We start from the raw sequence: 24,945 nt of genomic DNA on the forward strand, positions 1-24,945 counted from the left end.
ATGTCTATACCTAATGAAGAAGAAGTTATTTGTTTAACAAGGGAGTTTAAAAAATGTTGTCGTTGCGAATTACCTATTCGCACATGTAGTGTACAACGTTTTACAGTCATATGGGCCTTTAAATGTTCGACAGAGTAACGTAATGTGCTAATTTTCGCACTAGTGCGGCAAAGTAGCACCATATGTACTGTAATAGTAGATTGTATAACAAGGGCTTAAGCGATCCATTTTTATCCGGTCGGTCGATAATCCTAATAGATATATTTACTTTATGCCCTAGGGCATAATAAGCAATTTTATGCCGCTTACACGCAACTTAAATGTTAATTTTATGAGCATGATTAGTGAAAAGATAGTTTTTCCAAACGGTGTTAAAATGATTACACTTTTCGAGTTCAATTATATTATAGGATTTTAATGATCAATTTAAAAATGATAGGTACTTCTTGATCGGAATTATAAGCGCTGGTGGCCTAGCGGTAAGAGTGTGCGACTTGCAATCCGGAGGTCGCGGGTTCAAACCCCGGCTCGTACCAATGAGTTTTTCGGAACTTATGTACGAAATATCATTTCATATTTACCAGTCGCTTTTCGGTGAAGGAAAACATCGTGAGGAAACCGGACTAATCCCAATAAGGCCTAGTTTACCCTCTGAGTTGGAAGGTCAAATGGCAGTCGCTCACGTAAAAACTAATGAATACGCTAATTCTCGGGATTAAATAGTTGCCAAGCGGACCCCAGGCTCCCATGAGCCATGGCAAAATGCCGGGACAACGCGAGGAAGAAGAAGAAGACTTCTTGATCGAAATTAAGCTTTCATGAGGCATGTTTTAACTATAGCATAGCAAGTATAGCGAGGTTACACTGACTTGAATTATTCGTCGTTATTGGTGACATGTTTCAAACCCATTGGGGGTCCTAAATATTTTAGGGTTCATCTTAAATATCAGATAAATGATTTATTTCAGGCGCTCACGATCCAACGCTACGCGCGCGGCTATCTCGCGAGGAAGCGCGTCAAGGCGATGCGTCGCAGCATTATAATAGCGCAGGCTGCGGTGAGTACTTTTTTATCTATTCGTTAGGTACCCAAGTGGTGCCCTCTGTTTGTAAGCTTTTCTACGTTAAATCTTATGGGGTCAAATTAGTTGAAACGGCTGCGCTAGCATTAATGTGCGACATTCTATATGATTACGTGTATTCGTGACGATCAGCGCCACTTCTCCCTCCAGCGTCTTCGAACCTTGCCAATAGCTTTAAGATGCAAAGGGACCAAATCACGTGACTGCTTATATATCTATATATATATCGTCAGGTGACAAGCAAAACTCATTATTACCACCACTAGTTCATAGCCATAATGAACCATATTAATACTATAATAAGGTTGATTTTTGTGTAATTATTTTTTTAGTAATTTGAGTTTTGCTTGTCACCTGACTGATATAAAAGTCAAAATTTAAGACTAGGAGCAACATTACTTCTTTTTATGATTTCAGTGAAAAAACGAGTGTTGTTTTGATATTTTCGAAAGGATGCAATAAGCAAAAAGCTCTTATTGACAACTGCTTTCTTTAACCATCCATCTAAAACCTATATTTACTTACCAATCTCCTGAAGACATCTAATATTACGATTTTTCATGTAACTAATCGGTATCGAAAGACAATATTTTTAAGAAATTTTCATTGTTCACTACCCCAAATCGTAACCCGCTATCTTCACACGCATTGAACACAACCATAATACAGGTCCGCCGCTTCCTCGCCCGCCGACTCTACAAGCGTCTCCGCATCGAAGCCAGGAGTCTGGACCACGTGAAGACCCTGAACAAGGGTCTGGAGAACAAGATCATAAGCTTGCAGCAGAAGCTGGGGGAGGCGCAACAGAAGACCAAGGCGCTGGAACCGTTGGCCGCGCAGCTGGCCGAGGCTAAGTATGTTATTTATGAGGGTTGCAAACAACCACCCAGCGTCGCCTGTATAAGCGTCTCATCGAAGCCAGGAGTCTGGACCACGTGAAGACCCTCAACAAGGAGAACAAGATCATAAGCTTGCAGCAGCAGCTGGGGGAGGCGCAACACTAATTTATATCAACTCAAAACGTGCCTCAACTTAAAAATAAATAAATAAATAAAATATAAAACAATCCCAATCTTGGGAAACTAGTTTTTACAGATAAGCAAAACAATACAAACCTACATACATACATATAGTACTTAGAATAAGTCATAATCATAAATACTTAGATAAATAAATAGTTCATAAGATGATTGATGAATGACTATTCAACTTTTTACGACATTTAAAAAACACCATATTTTGTAGATCGCCGTAAACTTAACACCTCAAATCATTCAAATAAAACCAAGGTTTCCCTACATCACAGGAAACTCACCCTAATTGTACTTAAAACTAATAGATATTTAGTACTTTTTGCCGTAACAAGGCATAATGGATGCAGCAGACCGTTTAGTGTGGAGAAATATTCATTTAACTATTTAATAATAGCTCTTCAAGTGAACGAGAACGGTTTTTATGTCTTCCTCCTGCGATGTTATTAAACACAAAAACCTTGATAAAACTGTTACAATTTCTAACGTCACTGGATCAAACTCAAAAGATGAAATGTCAAGTTCACAATCTCAAGTGTTTTTAAAAAGATCGGGTACACAAAAACTGTAAGTGAGTGCAACATTCGCCGATAAACGTTAAGTTTGGCGTAATTTAATGTATGTATATTGTACAAACTTTTTGATAAATAAATTAAAATATATATACAACGTGTCCCAAAACTCAACGATAAGCCGGCACCAGAGGATGGAGCTGCTTATGATTAGTCGAGAAAAAATAAGGAAAAAATATATCTCAATTATTTTAGAAATTACAGAAAAAAAATGAAATTCATCGAAAATCGACATCCCTAATGGTATTTTTAACGACCATGTCACAAATATTCAAATATTACTGTTTTTTTTTTTTGTTTTTGGAAACTTAAGTAGCCCTGCTATCTAACACAGTTCTTAAAAATACCATAATACATGTAGTTTTTACACAAAAAATAATCAAAATTCATTTTGTCCCTACAATTTTGAAAGATTTTTTCTTACAGTCCACTTTCAATCATCATGGTGTAAAAAAATAGTATCGACACCACTAAGGCAATTATTTTCAAAAGTTGACGCAACTAACCAAGATTCCAAAATGGTATAATACTTTAGGAAACCTAGTCACAAAAAAAAACAACGAATTTTTAAACAAGAATCGACATTATTTAATGTTGGCGGTAATCACTTTTACTGTACCCAAAAAAGGATTTTTGTTGTTGAAAAATGTTGAATAAATGCAAAGAAATGGTACAATTTTTTTTCCTTTTTTTTTAATTCATTTACTACATTATTAATACTACAGTAAATGTTCAAATTGCCTGCCACCGGCATTAATACAGACATGACATCGCCTTAGAAATGATCGTTTTATCCGTCGTGCATATCTTCTACCATTGATATGATCCGCAGCTTGTGTGATTTTTTGGCGAAGCTCGTCCAATGTTGTGGGTTTTGAGTAGATTTTGTCTTTAAGACAGCCCCAGTAGAAGAAGTCCAGGGGGTTCAGGTCGGGCGAACGGGGTGGCCACAAGATAGGACCAAGTCGCCCGATCCAACGCCCTGGATACTCTTGGTTTAAGTATTCTCGCACTGCACGGGCATAGTGAGCTGGGCAACCATCATTTTGAAACCACATGTTTTGTAAATCACGTAAAGGCACGTCTTCTAATAATTCAGGCAAGTCGTTTTGTAAAAAGGTCAAATAGCCATCACCATTAAGGTTTCCTTGTAACTCAAAGGGTCCAATTACATTTCCATTTAAGATGCCCGTCCATAAGTTAACCTTGAATTGATACTGAGATTTGTCTTCTCTCATCAAGTGCGGATTTTCATTGCTCCAACTATTAACTACCCACATTTTCCATTGAAATTTTAAAACTTGCAACAACAACCCTTTTCAAAAGTGATTAATATCAACATTTAAAAATGTCGGTTCTTGTTTAAAAATTCGTTGTTTTTTGTTGTGACTAGGTTTCCCAAAGTATTATACCATTTTGGAATCTTGGTTAGTTGCGTCAACTTTTGAAAATAATTGCCATAGTGGTGTCGATACTATTTTTTTACACCATGATGATTGAAAGTGGACTGTAAGAAACAATCTTTCAAAATTGTAGGGACAAAATGAATTTTGATTATTTTTTGTGTAAAAACTACATGTATTTTGGTATTTTTAAGAACTGTGTTAGATAGCAGGGCTACTGAAGTTTCCAAAAACAAAATAAAAAACAGTAATATTTGAATATTTGTAGACATGGTCGTTAAAAATACCATTAGGGATGTCGATTTTCAATGAATTTCATTTTTTTTCTGTAATTTCTAAAATAATTGAGATATATTTTTTTCCTTATTTTTTCTCGACTAATCATAAGCAGCTCCATCCTCTGGTGCCGGCTTATCGTTGAGTTTTGGGACACGTTGTATATGGTGATTTCTGGGTCGTGATCCAGAACCACTTTTTCTGTCTCTGTAAATGATCCACAGGGTCTCTATTGTTTCTCATAAAGTTTTAAGTTATAATGTATTGTTTGTCCGCATTTTCGTTAGCCATAATTTGGTTTTTCATAGAAACGCGTAACTTTTCAGGATTGCCATAAAACAAACCTAACCTATATATAGGATAACCTAAGGGAATTCCTGAAAAGTTAACGGTTTCAGAGTTAAGACTAATGAAAATATGACTTTCAATAATTATGCCAAACAAAGGGATCCGCTTTTGACACTGTATGGAAAGCGACAAGATGTAGGGTGACCAAATTGTATGCAAAATTGTTATTTTCTACTTATCATCTGAAAAATAATCATAATAATTGGTGAAAATAAACAATTAGCAACATCATTAGGCTCATCTTTGGATTCTGTATGATGTCTTGTTCTCTTGATCCACGACCCCGAAATCACCCCGTATAAAATCGGATTTTATAACACCTTTATTTCAAATTAATATTCGCATTAAAAAGCTTGTAACCCCCAAAAATACTATGCGTTTGACATTTTGATAGACCTCCGTCTACACTAGCGCCGCTAGGCGACATCAAACGTGTTAGCCCTCATTGGATTCAAAGATTATGTTTTTAAATAAAATTAGAAATCTTCTTCTTCTTCAACCTAGCGTTTTCCCGGCCTAACGCCAGGGTCCGCTTTCCTACTTAATCTTCTCCACTTTGTCCGATCTTCGGCATCCTCAGATGTGAGATTGTTCTCTTCCATGTCCGCCCTCACGACCTCCAGCCAGCGCTTCTCATAAAATTAGAAATATTTTCATTAAATTTGCTAGTGTTGAATGTTATTCCATTACCCCTTTTAACCTATTATTTTCCTTTTTAGAGCGAAACTGGAACTGCTCCGCCTAGTCGAAATTGAGGCTAAGACTCTCAAAGTGTCCATCGAAGACAAGGACAGCATCATAGCCGCGCTCCAAGCCGAGCTGGTGAGCGAGCGAGACAGCAACAAGCAGCTCATCGAGGAGAAGAAAGAAATAGAGAAGACGTATAAGATAGAGAGGGAAGTGTGGGAGGGAGAAAGCGAGAAGTTGGCCAATGAGTTAAAGAGTTCTAAGGAGCAGTTTGATTTGGCGATTGAAGGTAAGTTCAACTTTAAAAAGTGTAAAGACTTATCATTATAGAAAACGTAGCTACCGTAAACTTGTTCAACATTTAAAAAAAAAAACAGAAATTGTGACGTTTGTAACTAAAAGGTACCTTGTCGGTTGTCGATAAGGTTGATTTCAAAGTGAAGCTTTATGGAAGTAGCAGTTTATTGATATTCAACATGTACCCTTTTGGTTGAAAACGGCACAATTTACTCTGTAAGTTGACTTCAAGGGTTCTTTCACAAATCAATACAACGTTAACACTAACATTATACACCGTGGGCTGGTAAAACCCGACAGATTTTAACCACGCTTTCCTCAGGTCATAAAGAGCAAAAAATATAATATCAGTTTTGGTCAAATTCATTTTCTGCACACATCACGTTATTACTTTTTACATCTTGGCGATAAAAACATAACAACGGAGGAGTAAAGCTTTTTTATAAAGAATGGTTTGCGAGGGTTTCAGGGCACGAGGGTTAAACAAATTTTACCACCGAGTGAAACACAAAATTTTTCACCACACCAACGCGAGGAAAATACTAACTGTAAAATATCAAACTAAATCAAATCCAAATGAACATTATTAAATATTTATCATTAAAAAAAAAATTATTTAAAAGGAAATTCTACCAGCCAACATAAGTAAACAATCTAAAAGCCAATCCCAATCTGTGGCATCACTCAAGGAGAAGCTTAAAAAATTGTGGCTTTCCGATACTTTGGTTACGACTTCCTAGTTCCAATAAGTACTTCTACTTTTTTAATTTCCTTTACTTTTCTGGTTCGAATTCATATCTATTTATATTATACAGGGTGGACAAATAAGAATGATACACTTTGTTTTTAAATTTTAATTACATTAAGTGGAAATTTTATAAAATATTTTTCATAAATATATTATTCAGAGTTGGCAATTGTATACGGAAGATAATTTCTGCCAAATGTATACCACTAGCAGCAAGCAATTTTATCTCAAATGTTTCTGTTGTTTAAAACACGTTGTTTGCTCGATTAATTTTGAAAAAAAAGTGACAGTGATTGGCACCCAAATTCTCCAAATTTTGTAGCTTTTGACTTATTTCTGTGGGGCTATCTAAAATTACGTGTCTATGCTAACGAGCTGATGAAATTTAAACAGTTAAAACCGACTATTCGACACAAATGTACTAAGATAATGCCAAAAATGTGCGAATAGATGCTGAACATTGGGATGATAAGGGCTTACATTTGCCTGCTGTTAGAGGTGGACATATGTCAGACATTATGTTTCGCATGAATTTGCCAACCCTGAAGAATATATTTTTAAAACAATACCTAATAATTTTTGAACTTAATACAGTTAAAATTTAAAAACAAAATGTATACTTCTTATTTGCCCACCCTGTATATTGAATATTTATTGATTTTTATTTATATATATATATGTATGCATTATTTTATGGTTATTTTTCTATCTATGTATGTTTGTATCAATGTGTGTTCGGGCCGTGCATTTCATTGATTTCAGTGATTGTGCACTTTTGTTTGTGTTTGTCATTCATTCACCGTTACTTCTGTTTTACTCATTTCCTCAAAGGTTAACTGGAAGAGGTCCCATACAGGGATAAGTTCGCCTTTGTTGTATTTAATTTACTCTGTAACTGTGTTTTTCGTGTCTTTATTTCTATGTACAATAAAGTATACATACATAAACAACTCAAAATCGGCATCAGTTAACTTTGCCCCTTATGTGGATAAAAGGCAATTTTCTCATCAGTTTTTGAAATGTATGCTCAGCTGATGTGGTAAAAATTATTAATTTCACACCATGCACGAATTAAAGCACCAGGAAAATATTAGAAAAACCTAAACCGCAGTTATTTTCTGACACAATTTTATTATTTCATAAATCCAAAGAACTATAAAGAATAGGTAACGTGACCGTGACTACATTGTTCTGTTGTTCATATAGATTTCATAGTGTAGTTCGAAAATAAACTGATTTGACTAACTTTAACTACCCTATAATAGAGGACAAATGAACGTGAAAGGGAAATATGCCCAATTGCCCAATACATTCATGAATTACTTAGCAAAATCAAAATCAAAATGGTTTTGAAATTATACACAAAAATACAATAAAAATACAAAATGGTTTATTGACAAAAACCGGTTACATACAAGAAAAAATACATTGCAGAATGAAGGCACCCAATTGGGACAAAACAGCAAAATTGGCCAAAACTCATTATAAGAAAATAATTTCTAGCTGCCCACCATGTAAAAAAAATGCATTCTAATTTGAATCAATAGTACCAATAACACAATAAAATTAATTTTATTATGTTCAAAAAATCGAACGATATAAAGGAAATGCAACTCTGTTCCAATTAAAAATGATTTTTATTCCATTGAAGCAAAGAGAATTCATTGTAATAGGAAGGTAAAGTCTAAGAACAAATGAATGAATGAATGAATGAATGAATGAAATTTATTCCAGAAAATTATTTCCATATACATTATACATTTACACATTACAAAAAGAATTAAATTAAATTAAAATAGAATTAAATCAAATTAAATAACATCCTAAAATTTAAATAACAATATATTATATTACATTACATTAAAATTCAAATAAGGACCTGCGTCCCGGGTTACCCTGAGCCCGTCACGATAGGCTTGTGGTAGCCCCTCCAGCGCTCGTGCAGCGGGCTGGCGTCCCACTCTCTCACCGCCGACAGTAGCGTGTTGGAGGAGCCGTATATTGCCTTTCTGGCGGTGGCGCTTCTCGCGCGCAGCAGCGCGTCCCAGCCCGGCGCGCGCCCTTCCGCGAACATGGCGCTCGCGCTGCACCAGCGTGGCAGGCGGAACAGCGCCCGCCACGCGTTGTTATACTGCACGTGTCCCTTAGTGTGAGAGATGGCGCTGTACTGCGTCATATGTTTTGCGGTCACTGAATTGTCAAACGTCAACTTTGACAGTCAGAGTTACCGCAAAATGTATGGAGCCGTACAGCGCCATCTCGTTTACCTGTCAAATTCGAAGCACGATATTGTCTTAGATTTTACACATCTTACTCAATCAATATATTTTTGATTGAAGATAATTATTTTTAGTATTAGCAAAGAGAATTTGTAATAGAGGTGGATTGTCAAAGAAAACTTTGTAGCCGCAGTAAATTTATTGCCATCTTTCGACACATGATTAAAACTTTTAGAACGCCATTTGACTTTGATCCTTATTGTTTCACTAATATGTGTTTAATTTGTTAAATATCAAAAAGTGGCGCCATCTAATAGATCAAAAGCCAAAGGTATGGCCGCATCGTTTCGAGCGATGGCGATCAAAGTCAAATGGTGTTCTAAAAGTTTCAGTCATGTGTCGCAAGATGGCAGTAAATTTACTATGGCTACAAAATTTTCTTTGACAGTCCACCTCTATCCTCGTAAGGCCCAAGGTCCTACCTATAGGACTTATTCAGTTCGATGAAATTTAAATCATATTTAATTAGGACAGAGTTGCATTTGTTTTGTTTCGTGCAATTTTCAAACAAAATAAAATCTACTATATTCCGTGCACTATAGGTTCAAATTCCAGTGGCAAATTTTGGATTTTTCATTTCTATGGCTGGGCCTTAAGAGGCTATTTCAAATTGTCTTTGGTATTAGGACCGTAGGACGTTAAAGATTAAGCTTCACGTGGCGGAGCCGTGAACGAGCGAGCTTGGACTTGAAATTCTAATGAACTCGCTATTCTTGCGGTTTCACTCACAGTCTTATTTTGCCTCCTTCGTCTCTGTGCTTCTTTTGCATCTCTCACCAGTTTATCAACGTGGTCGTTCTTACTAACTCTTTCTCCTAATAACAAACCTAAAGCTGAACGGCGATTTGTAATTGAGGTTGCCGAGTAAGTCCCTCTATCTTTTTTCTTAAAAAAAGATATTATTATTGATGCCGAGGGGTTCAAAACGTCAGTGCCACTCTCGGCGCAATGTTGCCACCATAACCTGAATATATTATCATATACTTTTAGTGCTGTTTCAGTAAATCGTCCCAAAATTATTGGTAATGATTCTAGTGGCGAATTTGTTCGAATCAAGGATTGTTTCAAAAGCTCTTCATAGCCAGGGTAGGTCGTAGTAGATGAGGAATCCTGTAATGAAAATGTATTACTTTTACTTAGGCACACACAATGTTCTTCATCATACTTGTGAGGAAAAACTAAATTTTAAGCGAAATAATTCTTAAATAGTTCGAGCAAGTTGTGGTAAAATATATCAGTACCACTGAAAATCCGCAACGTGGCGAAGGCCAAAAAGTCTTGTCAGGGTATCCATACTTGTACCTCAATAAGGATACATTGTAAAAAAATGTTGTTAACCTTGATTAAGTAAATAAGTACAAGAAAATACCTGGGTTGCGGAGTCTGGGCGCGTGTTTTCGTCGCCACGGTTATGCTGCTCAGAGGCAATTGATGTACTGGGGGCGTTAGTCCCGTGAGGCCCATCGCTGTGGATAGGTTGCCCACTTGATGTGCCGGGGGCGTTAGTCCTATGCGATTCGAGACCTTCTTTTGCTACGTATTCCTCTGACCTATTCCTTTCGTTATAACGAGACGTTGGTTCAACTCGAGGTGCTTCAGTGCTTTGATAAGCGTGTCTAACTTTTTCAGACAATGTATTACCAAATAATGTGTTGTCTCGTTCTGTGTTCTGAATTACATGCAGAAAAGAATTATCCAGGCTTGGTGTGATAAGCTTTACGCGACGCTGAGTGAATGACGCATGAAGATCGCACAAAATGCGACAGCCATTGCCCAGATGTTTGAACGCTTCGAATGACTTTTGATAATGGCGCGACTTCGGAATTTCGGCCAGATCATTCAATTCATTCATAGCTTTGGCAATAGCAGAGATTCCATGGCCGAGTTGCTGTTGCACAGCAGCCAGGTCTTTGTCCTGATCCCGAAGTATATCGGGCACAACCGCGGAAATCTCTGCGTTCAAAGTTGGTGCTTGTAATAAACGGCAATTATTGGGAATCAGATAATCCTTTTGGATTCTATCCTTTCTTTCCTTGACCAAGCCATTTTTCAGCAAGCTTAAGCAAAGCTTACTTATGCTTTCTTTTATATTTGCTCCAAATTCAGGGTTATCGTCCATTGGTTCCTCCAGTGCGGATAGCCATTGATTTAAATCATGTTGAGACATTGTGTTGCGTACCTGATTTCCATCTTCAATATTTCCGTTATTTAGATCTGAAGTGGGTAATTCGCTGGGTTGCTCTAGTATTACTTGCGGGTCAGGTTGAGGACGACCGGTCCTGTCCTGTTCGGTATGGTCATTCGTGTCCGGTTCAACGTGATGGGTGATGTTCGGAGCAGCGTGATCGGTGTTGTTCGGTTCAGCATTATCGTTTATGTCCAGTCCAGCGCGACTGGTCATATTCGGTTCAGCTGGACCGGTTATGGCCGGTTCAGCATGATCAATGTTGCCCGTTTCTGAATTAAAATAGGAATATAAATTCTACTTCCCAATATACCACTAAAATTATAAAAAAAAATGTTTTGATATGTGTGTATGGTGCAATGGCCGCTCGAGTGTAAGGAATTAGTACATAGTGCAACAATGTAGGTATGGCTAAAATTGACAATAAAAATGTATTGCCAGTTGAGTATTGAATCATACGAATCAAGAACGAGTAAAGTCAAACATTTATTTGCTATAAACACTGATGTTTTTAATTTAATTCCTTTTAATTAAAAAAGCAAATTTAAACCAGATGTAAAACACTAAAAATCGAATCAAATCAAATCATCACTTAAAACTCAAAAGTCCATTCTACAAACCAACGCGAGAAAAACTAAAAACTATGCCACTCTATGGGGATAAAATGCAACTTTGCCAAGCTATTTTTGAAGAATAAAAGGAGTCTCTCCGAGATGGTGTGGTGAAAAAACAAACTGACCTTCATCCGACGATGACGACGAGACAGTTTCCAACTGGTTTTTTAATTTCTTGTACTTTTGACAATAATAATTATCATCCTTGCGTTTTGACATAATGATTGAATCCGGACTAAAAACTTGAATCGTCCAGACCGAAATGGTTTAATACAAAAATCGCCCGTTCCAGTAAAGTACGTCGTCGTGTGTTCTGTCTGAACAATGAAATGGCGGGACGTAATTGATATCGCGCGATATAATTCAAAGAATTAAGTGATTAGCGAAGCATCTATCTTGGATATTACCGATAACTGACATTCGAGATAAGATTAAAAATTGCATTTATCAACCGATTGATAGGTGCGTTTGCACACAACAAATACCAAATACGGTTTTCTCTGAACCAAAGGTTTCCTTTGGTAGACTTGAGCTTTGTATTCCTAAGATGCATTTAAAAAGTGAAGCCAGCCAGATTTTTGATGCAGTGGGAGGGGGGGACGGGACGGGGGGATTCAGCTTTAGGTTTTTTTTTAATTCGTCCGTAAGCATACGACGACCACAATTTAACTAAAACATTGACACAATGACCTTCGATGGGACTTACTCTCCAAAAGTCGATCCATGCACTATTTTCGAGTTTACCCACGCCGAAAGTCGTAAAAAAATTATCGCACAATTTTTTTCCACAAGTTAATCCGTTGTAGATGAAACAAGAAATCTTTAAAATGATGCTACAATGTAAAACCAATTTATAGACATATGAAACAAACTGTATTCTGCTTCCAAAGAGTTAAATTTTTATATGTTTTATATATTTTTAATATAGTTCCAGTAAGTGGCCCATTATGGATACATAAGTAGCAAGCAGCCCTCGTATTGTAAATGCAAAAGTACTTTGGTATTTTGGGTTCCGGGGAAGAATTTAGGATAGTTTACAGTGTACAGGCGAACTCGCAGGCAGTAGCTAGTGGTTTTCTAAAAACCTGATTAAACTGATAACGTAATGAAGCTGATAACAGCTTTGATAAACCGCCTACAGTATTGTTTAGTGGCCACGCGGTTTCACCTAAATTATTGACAAAAACTGTGATATAACATTTAATTGTTTATGTTTTGGTTAAATCTTGGCCCTTATTCGACATGCTAAAAGTGACGTTTCGTGTTGATTTCCATTTGATGTGAGAAATATTGTGACTTGTCGAATTGCTATTATCACCACCTGTCAGTGAACAATATCCACACTAGAGGCGGGGCGTTGTACCGGAATAGTTTTTGGAACAGGTTATTTGTAATAGACTACTTTTAGCTTGTCGAGTATTTAAAAGTACGGACTTTGATTTCTGAAATAAAACAAATATGAAACTTTTATCACCTCGTACCTCCATTCTTACCGTTACTTTAGGTAAAATAAAATTTTGTTAACAGATGGTTGTCTGGGTGTCTGTTGTATCTAAAAATAATGTAATAATATATAACAAAAATATGACAATAGATTCATAGCCTTCACTCAAAACGTCACCATATTTCCGACCCTTACCGAAATAATAAGTCGATATTTGTATAAATAATCCTTATTTGTAAGACGCCTAAGCACGGCAAATACGTAAACTGCCTATTGGGGGTCATACTCGTAAAACTGGTATTTTAGACGTACTTTTGGTACGAGTAACAGAGACGTACTTTTGGTACGCAGTCCCAGCTCTAGTCAGGATTCTAGTTGTCAAATATAAGCGTGTCGAATACGTATTAGTTAACTGTCAAATGAAATTAGATCAACGGTAGACTTTTTTGTCGATGGGTATGGCTGCCATGTTTGGATTTATGACATTTAAAAGGGGATCCTAAGGCAGAGAGTAGTTTTACCTGTACGATTTTGATTCTTCTACTGGACGCAAGATGGAGTTAGCTGCCAAATTCCGATCAGGCTGACGCAACTAGGAAGAAAAAAGTTTTGTATGGAATTTGTTTCGCAAATCATTGCCAACGAAGAAAAAGAAAACGTCAGTGCTATTTATTCTGTCAAGTTTACATCAAGTCTACTGTCAGCCTAATTGCTTTGTTTGTTTTGAAGGCTTCAATGTTTTGTTCGGGTATTTCGTGTAATTTCTTTATTATTTAGTGCAAAAATCGAAAATAGTCAACCGTGATCAGAGCAAAGAGCGAGTTTGTTACAATGCCAGCGAGAAAACGGTTTACTAAGTGTGAAATATGTGGCAAGCGAGCCACTCGAGAAAATCACGAAAAAAGGGATTTTATGGCGAAATTTCCCTTGGATGAAGACTGGTAAGTATTGCTTTAGATACTTTTGACCTTATTTTGGGTCAGCAGGCTATAAACACATCGAAAATTAGATATTTTACATTATTTTTCGTTGTGAACTAGGGATGTACTATAACTATCGATAACTAGTTTTATTTGTATATCAGTGTAAATAATTAAATTAAATATGTGAAATTTCCTTAGAACTAGCATGCAATATGACCATAATTAATTCGTCGAAGATTAATAATGCATAAATTATCTATTACTTATGCATTAATGGTCATTAGTTAACATATTTTTTTTATCTAGTGATTATTTAATATATTAACCTAAAATGTAAGAAAATTAATCTCTGTTTTTATGATAAATAAAAAAATATTATAGGACATTATTACACAAACTGACTTAGTACTAAAGTATGAATGGCATGTGTTGTGGGTACTTAGACAACGATATATATATATATATACCCACAACACATGCCATTCATACTTTAGTACTAAGTCAGTTTGTGAAATAATGTATATATATATGTACATAGACCTAATTTATAAGTATTTATAAATACATAGAAAATACCCATGTCTCAGGAACAAATATTCATGCTCATCACACTAATAAATGCCCGTTCCAGGATTTGAACCTGGGACCATCGGCTTCATAGGCAGGGTCGCTGCCAACAAGGCCAGACCCGTTCTCATGATTAACAGACATATAAATACATAAAAAGTTAAAGCATTGATATAGGGTTGTTGATAACTGGATGCCGAAAAACATGATTTATAGATGCATATTAGCGCGAAATAATCAGTTGATCATCTCATTAGCAAACACATGGAATATAAACTGTAGATAAAGTCATGCTTTTCCAAGGCTGTATGTTTTCAGATGCATGCAGTGGGCCAAATTTGTTGGGAACGAAGACCTGATACATTTTCCCATAGAAAAGTTACATTTATTCAAACATGTATGTGCTCATAATTATGAAAATCAAGCATTTAATAAAATAAAAAAACACGACTTAAAAACTGTATTAAAATAATTCGGGTCCACATTAAGCCCGACCAGATAGTAGTCCAATTAAGAACTATCCACTATATAACATACAACTTAAATGTGGACTCGATGCTAACCTGATTTCGAGTACAAAATTTGTAGACAGGAGCCTATGTTTCAACCCTCCCCATTTTATCGATATCGATAAGAATCGTAAGCGTGTAGCGTACTACACTATTTAAATCGCTTATGTTGGTACTATGGTTCTTTGACGGTTCTTTGTCGTACATTTTGGTAATGATTTGCGAAACAAACTGATTCCACTCGCTAGTATGGAAGTCCCGTCTCTTAAAACGTAGTGATTATATGCTCTTTGACAATGACATGCAGTTGCGTCGATGTAGATCTATCATAAAACGTACATGTGACGCATGTGACAATTGTCCAGGATGAAAGAACTATCTTGACAATTAACATAAAGCAATACAATACCACAAAATGTCAACAAGAAAACAGATTTATTATAAAAATACAAATTATATACAAAGCTTCATTTTAAAACCAATGGTCGTGGGTTCTAACCCCGGCTCTTAACAATGTGCATCTTGTAACATGTACCGATTGCTTTACAGTAAAGTAAAATATATAATTATCATGAGGAAGATGGAGTAGCCCCAATAAGGTATATTTTCCCCTCTGGGTTAGAAGGTCAGATAGTAGTGAGACAGGGAGATATAGTGAAGAATGTGGAAAAACAAGCATTTATTGTGTTGTTAGGCTAGTTCTTTTTTTCAAAATTTGAAAACGAACGCAACAGCATGCTCAAAGCCCCCTGTGAGTCAGAATCTGTTAAATTCAGGCTTAAGACGAAACAGGAGCTGAGCCCGTACACAAATTTGAGATTTTTAGGTAAAAGGTAAAAAATATCGCCGTCGCGCTGACGAGTGTGGCACCCCGTACCTAGCTAGAGACTATCCCTTGTGTGTGTACCAACAAACCAAATTTTAGACAAATATGATACGTCTTCTTCTTCTTTGTCGTTGTACTCTTTGCAGAGCGTCGTGGTCAACTGCTGATATCAGGCGCAGATGTTGCTTGCCGTACGATTTCTCGCCATTTTTCGCGGTTGGGGGCCATTCTGGCAAATGCGTTCAGGGGACCCTTCATGGCAGATTTGATTTGGTCAGTCCATCGCATAGGTGGCCTTTTGCGCGGTCTTTTTCCGTTTGCTCTACCCTGCACCACTAGACGCTCTATGGAGTCGTTGTTCCTCGAGACGTAACCGAAAAAACTGAGTATGCGGGTCTTTACGAGAGTCGAAAGGCGCTGCTTGATACGGAGTTCTTTAAGGATGGAGACATTAGTCCGAAACTCGGTCCAGGATATCCCCAGCATTTTCCTCCAGCACCATATTTCTAGGGCGTCTATCGTCTTTTCCTCTGTCTTTCGGATAGTCCAGGTCTCCGCAGCGTGTAAGAATATAGGAAAAACGACGGCCCGTACAAGCCGAACCTTCGTGGTGTTTGTGACGTTTCGGTGATACGTAGCCTATACGTAAAAACTAGCCAAGACAAATCTTTTATAATTTCAGGATTTTCTACACAGCACAGAACATGGGACCCATATAGATCTCAATTCCGTTGTCGGCGAATCAACAACGACTCATATTCTTAATATTGAACTTAACTGGCTCTCATTTCACATTTATGTTTTAAATTAATTATAGGCATAGACATACCATATCATATTATAAGTACAAAGTTTCAGAGCAATCTAGCAAGTCATTTTAAAATGAGAGCGTAACTACATTTGTATGGAGAACCGAATTTGCTGCGGACGCACTATGTAGCATAATCGGATTAGGACCAACCTCGAAATCTCTGTAACAGTCATGAAATTTATTATGTATATAAATTAAAGGCCCCTTTTTCATGCCCAAACCATTTAACATTTGGGGATCTCGAGGAATCCGAGCCATCTTGAAAAATGTGTACCATCAACACAACAGTCAACATTAAAACTTATTAAATTCTACACAAAAAAGTCCTCGATATCTTTGCAGAACAATACATCTCGTTATAGAGAATACTTGCTGAATCTAAGTTTAACGCTTATACACTTCCAGGGGACATTCTCTTAAAAGGAAACTCGGAGGAATATGAATTCTATTTTTAACTATACATTTGTACGTGGTCTACCCCAATATTAACATTTTACTCTACTGTGACTATACCAGAAAGAAGGGTTATGGGTGTACGTACTGATGATTCAGTACACCCAGTAGCTAGGTATTAGGATACTGGACGGATTTTTTTAAATGACGTATCGTTAGATTTCTCTTGCCATTCACAACCTACTTTTACTTGTTCTATTAAAGAAAAATCAATACAGCCGCCTTGAGAGGACTCCGAATATTAAATCATATTTTTTCTTCTAGCGCCTAAACTATTGAGCGGAGTACAGTAAAACAGACATCAGTAGATCCACAGTTAGTATACAAGTGCTATGCAATACAAAGTTACTAAAATTAACGGAAGAAAAAAGTTTAGGGCTAAATAATACGTCATTTAAAAAATCCGTCCAGTATCCTAAGGTACAGGGTGTCCTGAATCCTCAGTACTTATACCCATAACCCTACTTTCTGGTTAAGTTGCAGTCAAGTAAAATATTGATATTGGGGTAGATTATGTACAAATGTATAGTTAAAAGTGGAATTTTTATTGTTCCAAGTTTCCTATTAAGAGAATATCCCATGAAAGGGTATAAGGGCTAAATCTGGGTTTAGCAAGTATTTTTTACAGCAAGATCATTTTTTTTTCGCAAAGATGTCTAAAACTATTTTATGTAGAATTTTATAAGCTTGAATGTTGCCTTACACGATTATTGAATAAAGAACGTAGATTTAGAGTAAAACGCGAATTTCTCCTGGATGGTCCACATTTTCCAAGATGGCTGCGGTTCCTCGAGGTCCCCAAATGTCAAATGGTGTGGGCATGAAAAAGGGGTCTTTAAGGGGCGTATATACATACCAAATTTCATGACTGTTCAGACATTTCGAGTTTGGTCCTAATCCGACTGTGCTAATGCCACTATGTACGTAAACTGTAACTGTACTGCGGACTCAACCTTCACGTTATAATTTTTTAAGTATTAACGTTGACATAGTAACGAAAATAATAAACACGTCAATTGAAGTAAACAATATTATTATATGCAAGAAAATTTTGCAAAATAGGTACATTAAACATTAATGATTAATATGTAAAACACTATTAATTATTGAATTAAAATTATGATTTTGTGTTAAAAAATATGAGACCAATTATACAGCCCGATTACACGGGCTACATATTAAAAATGATTATCATGGAAACAGTAAATATACACAGGTGAACAAAGTTATAGTAAAATAGGTGCATAATTTCAGAGCTTGCCTGGCCCACCTGTACCACCTACCATGACCACGGCCGTCTCCTACTATTATTTTTTTCTAATACCTATGGCCTTACTAGCGAATAGTATTCCATGTTCTTGATCCAGAATTTAAACCCTTAACTACATATTTGTGGCACTTGGGGTTGAATTTGAAACTGTAGGGCACTAGCGTGGCTCTATGAGAGCGCCTTATTTAGGCTTCTGGTGACCAGAGGATCAGCATTGTTAACCAGCGCGGAAATGCACCCAGCCTTCTGGGCACCCTACCGAGCGACCAGAATATAGGGCAAATATTTTATGTATACGTTTTTGACTTAAGTGTTTTTATCATGTTTTATATTTAAACTTACAGATGTCGAACTACCAGCAAAGTTTTTGAAGAGGTGTAGTTTTTATATTTCCTGGTACCAAACTGATACAGGAAATTGGAACATCAGTAAATAATCTACACCGAAGACAATGAAATATAGTCACATAATACTTTAATGTTTTATTTTATTAAAGAAATCGGTAAAAAAATGTGTTAACTGAAAAAGATAAATTTTATTTTATTTGTAGTTGAATAACAAAATATGTATTTAATCTCCTTTTAACATAGGAATTCTCTTTGTGTAGGTACATATAAATAATAGGTACTTAGGTCTTGGTAAGTAATATAGACAGGACAGTAGGTCTTATCTTAATAATTTGAGATCTCATACATGCGTTCCGATATATCTGATGGCGACTGTACATACAATGGGGTCGCGTATACGAGTACAAAGAGCATTAAAATAGTTGTTGATAGACCAAGTGAGCGAGCTACTATGGTACCTATCTTTATATCAATTTTATGCATTATGTAATAGCGCAATACAGAATTTTTTTTTGACAAATGTAGTATTATTTTTATAGTAATAAAGGTTATTCATGAACCATCTCGTAATTTAAAAAAAACGGACTTTATCTCTAAATCATATGCCTTATATTTACAGATGTGTTAGGTTACAACTTGGTTCGTGAACGTGGTTTAGAAGCAACTTGAGACTGGGTGCGGAGTAAATTGCATCATTTTTTTTTACAATTTTGAGCGTTTCTAGGAGAATATGTGGAGCGAGCATTATTCGACGTGTAGGTGTGGGTTCAACAAAAAGATCGCATGTCAATAGTGCTTTATTGTCGTTAAAATTCAATTAATAATCGCCTTTATCGACCATCAACTGTGTGGTCACTTTTTAATTGATTGACATTGTCAGGTATAGTTTCACTACTCGCCGCCGCATTATTCATAGCGCATTACTTATACTATCGGATACAAGATGTCGCTGATTCTTGTAAAGTTATGTTTTAAAAAAAAAAGACGCCTTACTCTATGCCATATATTGTATGAAAGGAAGGGTATTCCCTGTCGTACGTCAAAAAATCCAAGATGGTGCCCAAGCCCATAGACAATAAAGTCTAGCAATAAAATCAACACTTGTCAAAATTTGACATTAGCAATCCACAGTCAGGTGACAATCAAATCAAACCGATCCACTTCGAGTTCAGAGCCATTACAAACTGTATAGTAGTAATAAACAAAGTTGATTTTAGTTTGATTATTTTTTCTATGAATGAGTTTTGATTGTTCCAAATGATAATATCCACAGTTGATAGAATCAACACTTGATACAATCAACATGCGATAGAATCAAGTGTTGATTTGATGTGGACGCGAAATTTGACAGTTGTGCATGTCGAATAAGGCCCCTTGTTGTGGTGCGAAATTGTATTAAACATATGTTCATAAATAAAAATGTAGATAACTAGTAAGATTAATAAATGTTATCGGTGATTGTGTTGTGAGTATACAATTTATGTGCTCCGTACAAAACTTTATTTACGATCATTTCGGCATTGTACATATATTTTATCGGGTACTGGCGCTTTTTTCGGGGACCGTTTTGCGTAAATACCTAAAAGTATAATCTAACAAAGTCATTTAAACAAAAGCTACATTTGAATCAAGTTATTAATTCAACTGTAATTGAAACCGGCTAACGTATCGTGACCTCAAGCGATTTTTTTATCTTCTTAAATCTCGGGCAATTTTTGTGGATTTGTATTATATTATTTCTATAACAAACCAAGACTCGTATTTATTAATTTATCATACATTATACAAGTAATGAAGCCGAAATATAATGACAATGGGACTCCCAACTGAGAAGATACCAAGCGAGCCCAACGTGGCCTCAATATGTCCATGTGAATCGCCGAAAGTTCCGGAACATGGAACAATCGAAGATAACCAGAATCACTCAACGCCAAAAGTTCCTCTGTGGTCGAAGGAGTTTGAGAGCAGAGCTCAATTCTGGAAAGGTTTGTGCGGTTCTTTGTTGTAAAATGTTAAAAATGGCGTGAAAACCATAGAGTTCAAAGATAGACAGAGTTAGGGTCGCCGTTGCATAATTTATTTGCAAAAAAAGGGTAACGTTTACAGGTCTTAATGTAAGTAAACAGTAGTTTGTTTCAGCTTTTCAACTGTGTACAAACAGCATGCAAATCCATGTAATATTTATAACACACTGACCCGGCCAATCCCAGTAATACAGCAATTAGCGGCTGAGGAGGTGACCCGCTCTATAATCCGGCAGTTTGTACAGCTGAACGCCGGATTAATGAGCGGTTGCATTTCAAATGTAGAATTTATTTTCTATATACATTTCCCATACAAATCCAATATTCTGGCAGCTCGAACAAAAAAATATCAGGTGTCAGATTACATCTGGCAGCTCCAACAATCTGGCACAGGGGGAAAATATGAAGTACCAGATTACCGAGTGCCTACTGTATTTACGCGTGATAGGCACACATTCACAACTCGAGGGGAGAGCGGTGAATGGCTCAAACCCGCTACGTGTATAATCGCCATAACGTATCTGAACAAAGCCATTATTGTATGTACACGTTGAAGTTACATTTTAACACCTCGGTCGCTCTGATAGATCTGATACTGACTACATGCATAATTCAGGATCCACAAAATGCTCATTACAAGCTGTTATTTAACTTCCCCCTGTTAGTATGTATGTATGTTAGTGAGGGTCAAATCTTGGAAGCTAAATTTGACCTACTTCCCAATTTCCGATTGAGCTGTAATTTTGCATACATATGTAAATTGGATGGCAATGCAATATTATGATGACATGGATTTGATCTGATGATGGAGACAGGAGGTGGCCATGGGAAGTCTGTGATAAAACAATGCAAACTAATTGTGTTTGGGGTTAGAATTGCCTCAATGAGTATTAGTTGCATGTGGAAAGAAAAGTACAGTCAGATATAAAAAGTTGTTCCAAAAATGTAATTTTTGCCACAAACTTATTTTTATAACTTGGTCTATTATATTTTTGCCCTCAAAAGAAACTGTTAATGTACAAAATACCTCAATCAGGTATCGGATTCTTTCAAAATCCACCTAATGTCTTCCCATTTGTTAATCAGTTACATTATTAAATGCGCCTACGAATTGAGAGGATGGCCGGGTAACGAATTTACAAAGCAAATAATTTACCATTTGAGTTAATGCGCGAACTGAACTGGATTAGCTTCTGAATAGGCAATTTGGTTTTCCGACATCGCATTGCAGTTACAAATACTAGTCTAGAATTATCTCAAATGAAATGAAATGAAATGAAATGAAAATCATTTATTTCGAGCTAAAAACTCATATAGTGTTAGTAAATACAACAATTATTATTTATCTACCTATATATCTAAGTTAGTACAATATAAACAAAACAATAAATACCTAAAACTACTTAACATAATCTATTTCGATGATGCGTTGGTCCGTTGGGTTCATGCAGTTGGTTCCAACTCCTCATCAGTGGGCAGTCCACTCTGACGACAAATACGTTTAGGAGACTGTTGGTGCTACCCTGCAACCTATGCAATAGGGATGCCGCTCTTTTACGCATAATAGCGTAAAAGTCATCCGTACGGGCATCGGCGAACATCCCCGACGCACTGCAGTACCGAGGCAGACCCATCAGTATCCTAAACGCATTATTATATTGCACACGCAGCGCATTGTACGATCGCTGCGAGAAGCTGGTCCACAGGCTGCAAGCATAAAAAGACTGACAATAAGCTTTAAAAAGTGTAACCTTTACGTCATTGCTACACTTTGCAAACCTGCGCACCAGCATATTGCATCTGACCGTCAACGCCCTGCGCTCTCGTTCCAAATCAGGATCGTCATTAAGGCTTTCGGTGAGCCATTGACCCAGGTACTTAAACCGCTCTACTCTCCTCAGGGCGGCACCATTTAACTCAACCCTAGGAACTTCCTCTAGTTTCTTGTTGCCAGCCCTGAAGATGAGTAGTTCACTTTTTGTAGTGTTATACCTGAGCCCATGTCTCTCCGCATAATGCTCACATATTTTTAGGAGCTTCCTGAGCGCTCTGATTGAGGGAGCCAGCAGCACCATAAATGATTCTTTCCTAATACCGAATTAGTGAGAAGGATCAAGCCTGTTCAAAAGGCAATTTTTGAGACCTACACATATGGCTGAAATTTATGTAACAGTTTTTTGTTATCTGCGACTATTCTTACCTGTCGTCCTACATTACCCAAACGTGTAATTACCGAATTTGAACGCATCAATGACCAATGCATACCTGATCCCTGACGGAGGATTGTTGCAACGCTGTGTCAAGAGCGGTTGAGACGGCCAATGCATTTCCGCGACTATACAAGCCTGTCGCTGCACGGCACTTCTTGCCGCATAAGTCGTAGGGATGTGTATGTTGAGCCTCTGGATATGAGACCAAACCACCAGCGCCACGCCTGTTCCTTTTATGCCTCAAGTTTTCCAGCCACACATCGTCATGCTTCTTCACTCCCACGCATAGGTCTCTACGCCACTCGGGTCTCAATGCAGCACGTTCTTCCCAGTCGCCGGTATCGATGCCAAAGCATTCCATGTCCATGTCACGCTTGCAGGAGTCTCTAAATCTTAACATCGGGCGCCCCATAGGTCTTTTCGCATTTGCTATCTGACCCATTAGCACTTGGCGTGGCACCCTTTCTGGATCCATACGGTGTACATGACCGAACCAACGCACTCTCCTCTCTTTGAGCATCGCCGTAATGCTGATGACGCGTGACTTTGCAAGAACAGCTTCATTTGTCATCTTGTCCTTCCAGGTCACTCCCAATATTAGTATCAGGCAACGCATATGAAAAGCGTTTAACTGGCGCTCTTGTTTAGAGTAAGTGGTCCACGTTTCCCAAGCGTATAAAAGGTTACTGAGTACGCACAACTGGTATACGAGGACTTTGGTGGCTATGGTAGCTTATCATTTCTCCAAACACGAGTGTGAAGACGTCCAAATGTACACGAGGCTTTGCCTATTCGAGAAGCTATTTCCTTGCCGCTAGAAAGCGTAGATGTTGTTGTGGAACCGAGGTAGCAAAAAATTGAGAAATTAGGTAGCCACCTAGGTGCACAGAAGAAACAATGTCTTTTGTTTAACATCTTAGGGGATAATTTCAGTTAATTCATACTATACGGCTGGGTTTTTCTGAAAATACGAATAACAAGTATTTTGTTACAGAACGAGATAAACAGCACGAGCAAGAAAAGAAAGCCCTCAGCGCGGAACTGGAAGCAGAAAGACAGAGCAGACAAAAATTACTTTCCACACAATACGAGTTGCAGGAGCGATTGGACTCTCTACAGCGGTGCGTATTTTCGATATGGTATTTCTCATTTTTAAGGTATGCTCCCGGTATTAGTTATCTGTACAAAATCAGTCCGATTCCGGAAATTTCCAGGACTCGCCATACAATCTCAGTCCCGGGAGCATTCCTTTTTTTAATACTACGTCGGTGGCTAACAAACATACGGCCTGCCTGATCGTAAACGGTCACCGTAGCTTATATGCGCGTTGCCGACCCTAACACCCTCGTGGAGATCTGGCAACCTTACTGACTGGCAGGAACACAACACTTATTTTGAACGATTATTGTGAATCAAATTGTTTCTTTTTTCAGGACGCCCGCGACGAAAGAACACCGACGTTCGCTCTCTGACGCCAGCAACAACTCGCAGCAGGAGACCACGGTTGAAGATGTGAGTGTTAGTTAATTTAAATTTAAATTGGAGGCAGATTTATAAGATAGGTTAACCATACCTCTTTATTTTTCTTATTCTTAAAAATAAGAAACATATATCAATTCAGGCATATTATACTGAACTTAGAAGAGGCCAAAACTTTAAAAGACTACAAAAAAATTACACATTGTTGTAGGTGTAAGGAAATAGTAGTTCGATGCTAGTGCGGAAAGTATGTCATTACTTCACGAGTACCGACCAAGATATCTTGTCACGAGCCGTAGGCGAGTAATGGCATTTCCGCACGTGTATCGAACGACGTTTTTTAATACAGTTGCGAAAAAATAAGAATAACAACAAGTATTATTTTTATGCATGTTCTATATTGTGTGTATTGTACTATTATTACCAAAGTATCGTTATTTACGATTATTTGTGTATCGTATATTTGAATTGTATAAAAACAATATCGAATGTTGCCTTCGGAAACTTAAAACATGTTTGCAGTAAAAAATAACGCCTCTTCTTTGACAGGCGTTTCGGCA

At 37.1% G+C, this 24,945-nt stretch overlaps 2 protein-coding genes across 4 annotated transcripts in view; one reads left to right on the top strand and one right to left on the bottom strand.

Moving 5' to 3' along the window:
• Positions 1–24,945, top strand: part of LOC133532082 (unconventional myosin-Va) — a 91,786-nt gene that overhangs the window by 37,318 nt on the left and 29,523 nt on the right. For both annotated transcript variants that reach the window (XM_061870577.1, XM_061870576.1), the window contains exons 21-25: positions 969–1,058; positions 1,752–1,936; positions 5,432–5,688; positions 23,901–24,027; positions 24,340–24,418. In XM_061870577.1, coding sequence (XP_061726561.1) covers positions 969–1,058; positions 1,752–1,936; positions 5,432–5,688; positions 23,901–24,027; positions 24,340–24,418 — 738 coding nt within the window. The remainder of the gene's footprint in view (positions 1–968; positions 1,059–1,751; positions 1,937–5,431; positions 5,689–23,900; positions 24,028–24,339; positions 24,419–24,945) is intronic.
• On the bottom strand, positions 7,813–12,738 carry LOC133532084 (uncharacterized). Of its 2 annotated transcripts, none has more exons than XM_061870578.1 (3): positions 11,648–12,738; positions 10,093–11,180; positions 7,813–9,833 (listed from the first exon to the last, which is right to left on the bottom strand). In XM_061870578.1, the coding sequence occupies exons 1-3, from the start codon at positions 11,739–11,741 to the stop codon at positions 9,369–9,371; spliced, it is 1,647 nt and encodes a 548-aa protein (XP_061726562.1). In that variant the 5' UTR covers positions 11,742–12,738; the 3' UTR covers positions 7,813–9,368. The 2 variants fall into 2 exon arrangements, with proteins under 2 accessions (XP_061726562.1, XP_061726563.1); XM_061870579.1 differs by having other exon boundaries at positions 10,093–11,223.

This window comes from Cydia pomonella, chromosome 26 (assembly GCF_033807575.1).
Source record: "Cydia pomonella isolate Wapato2018A chromosome 26, ilCydPomo1, whole genome shotgun sequence".
Classification (NCBI taxonomy): domain Eukaryota; kingdom Metazoa; phylum Arthropoda; class Insecta; order Lepidoptera; family Tortricidae; genus Cydia; species Cydia pomonella.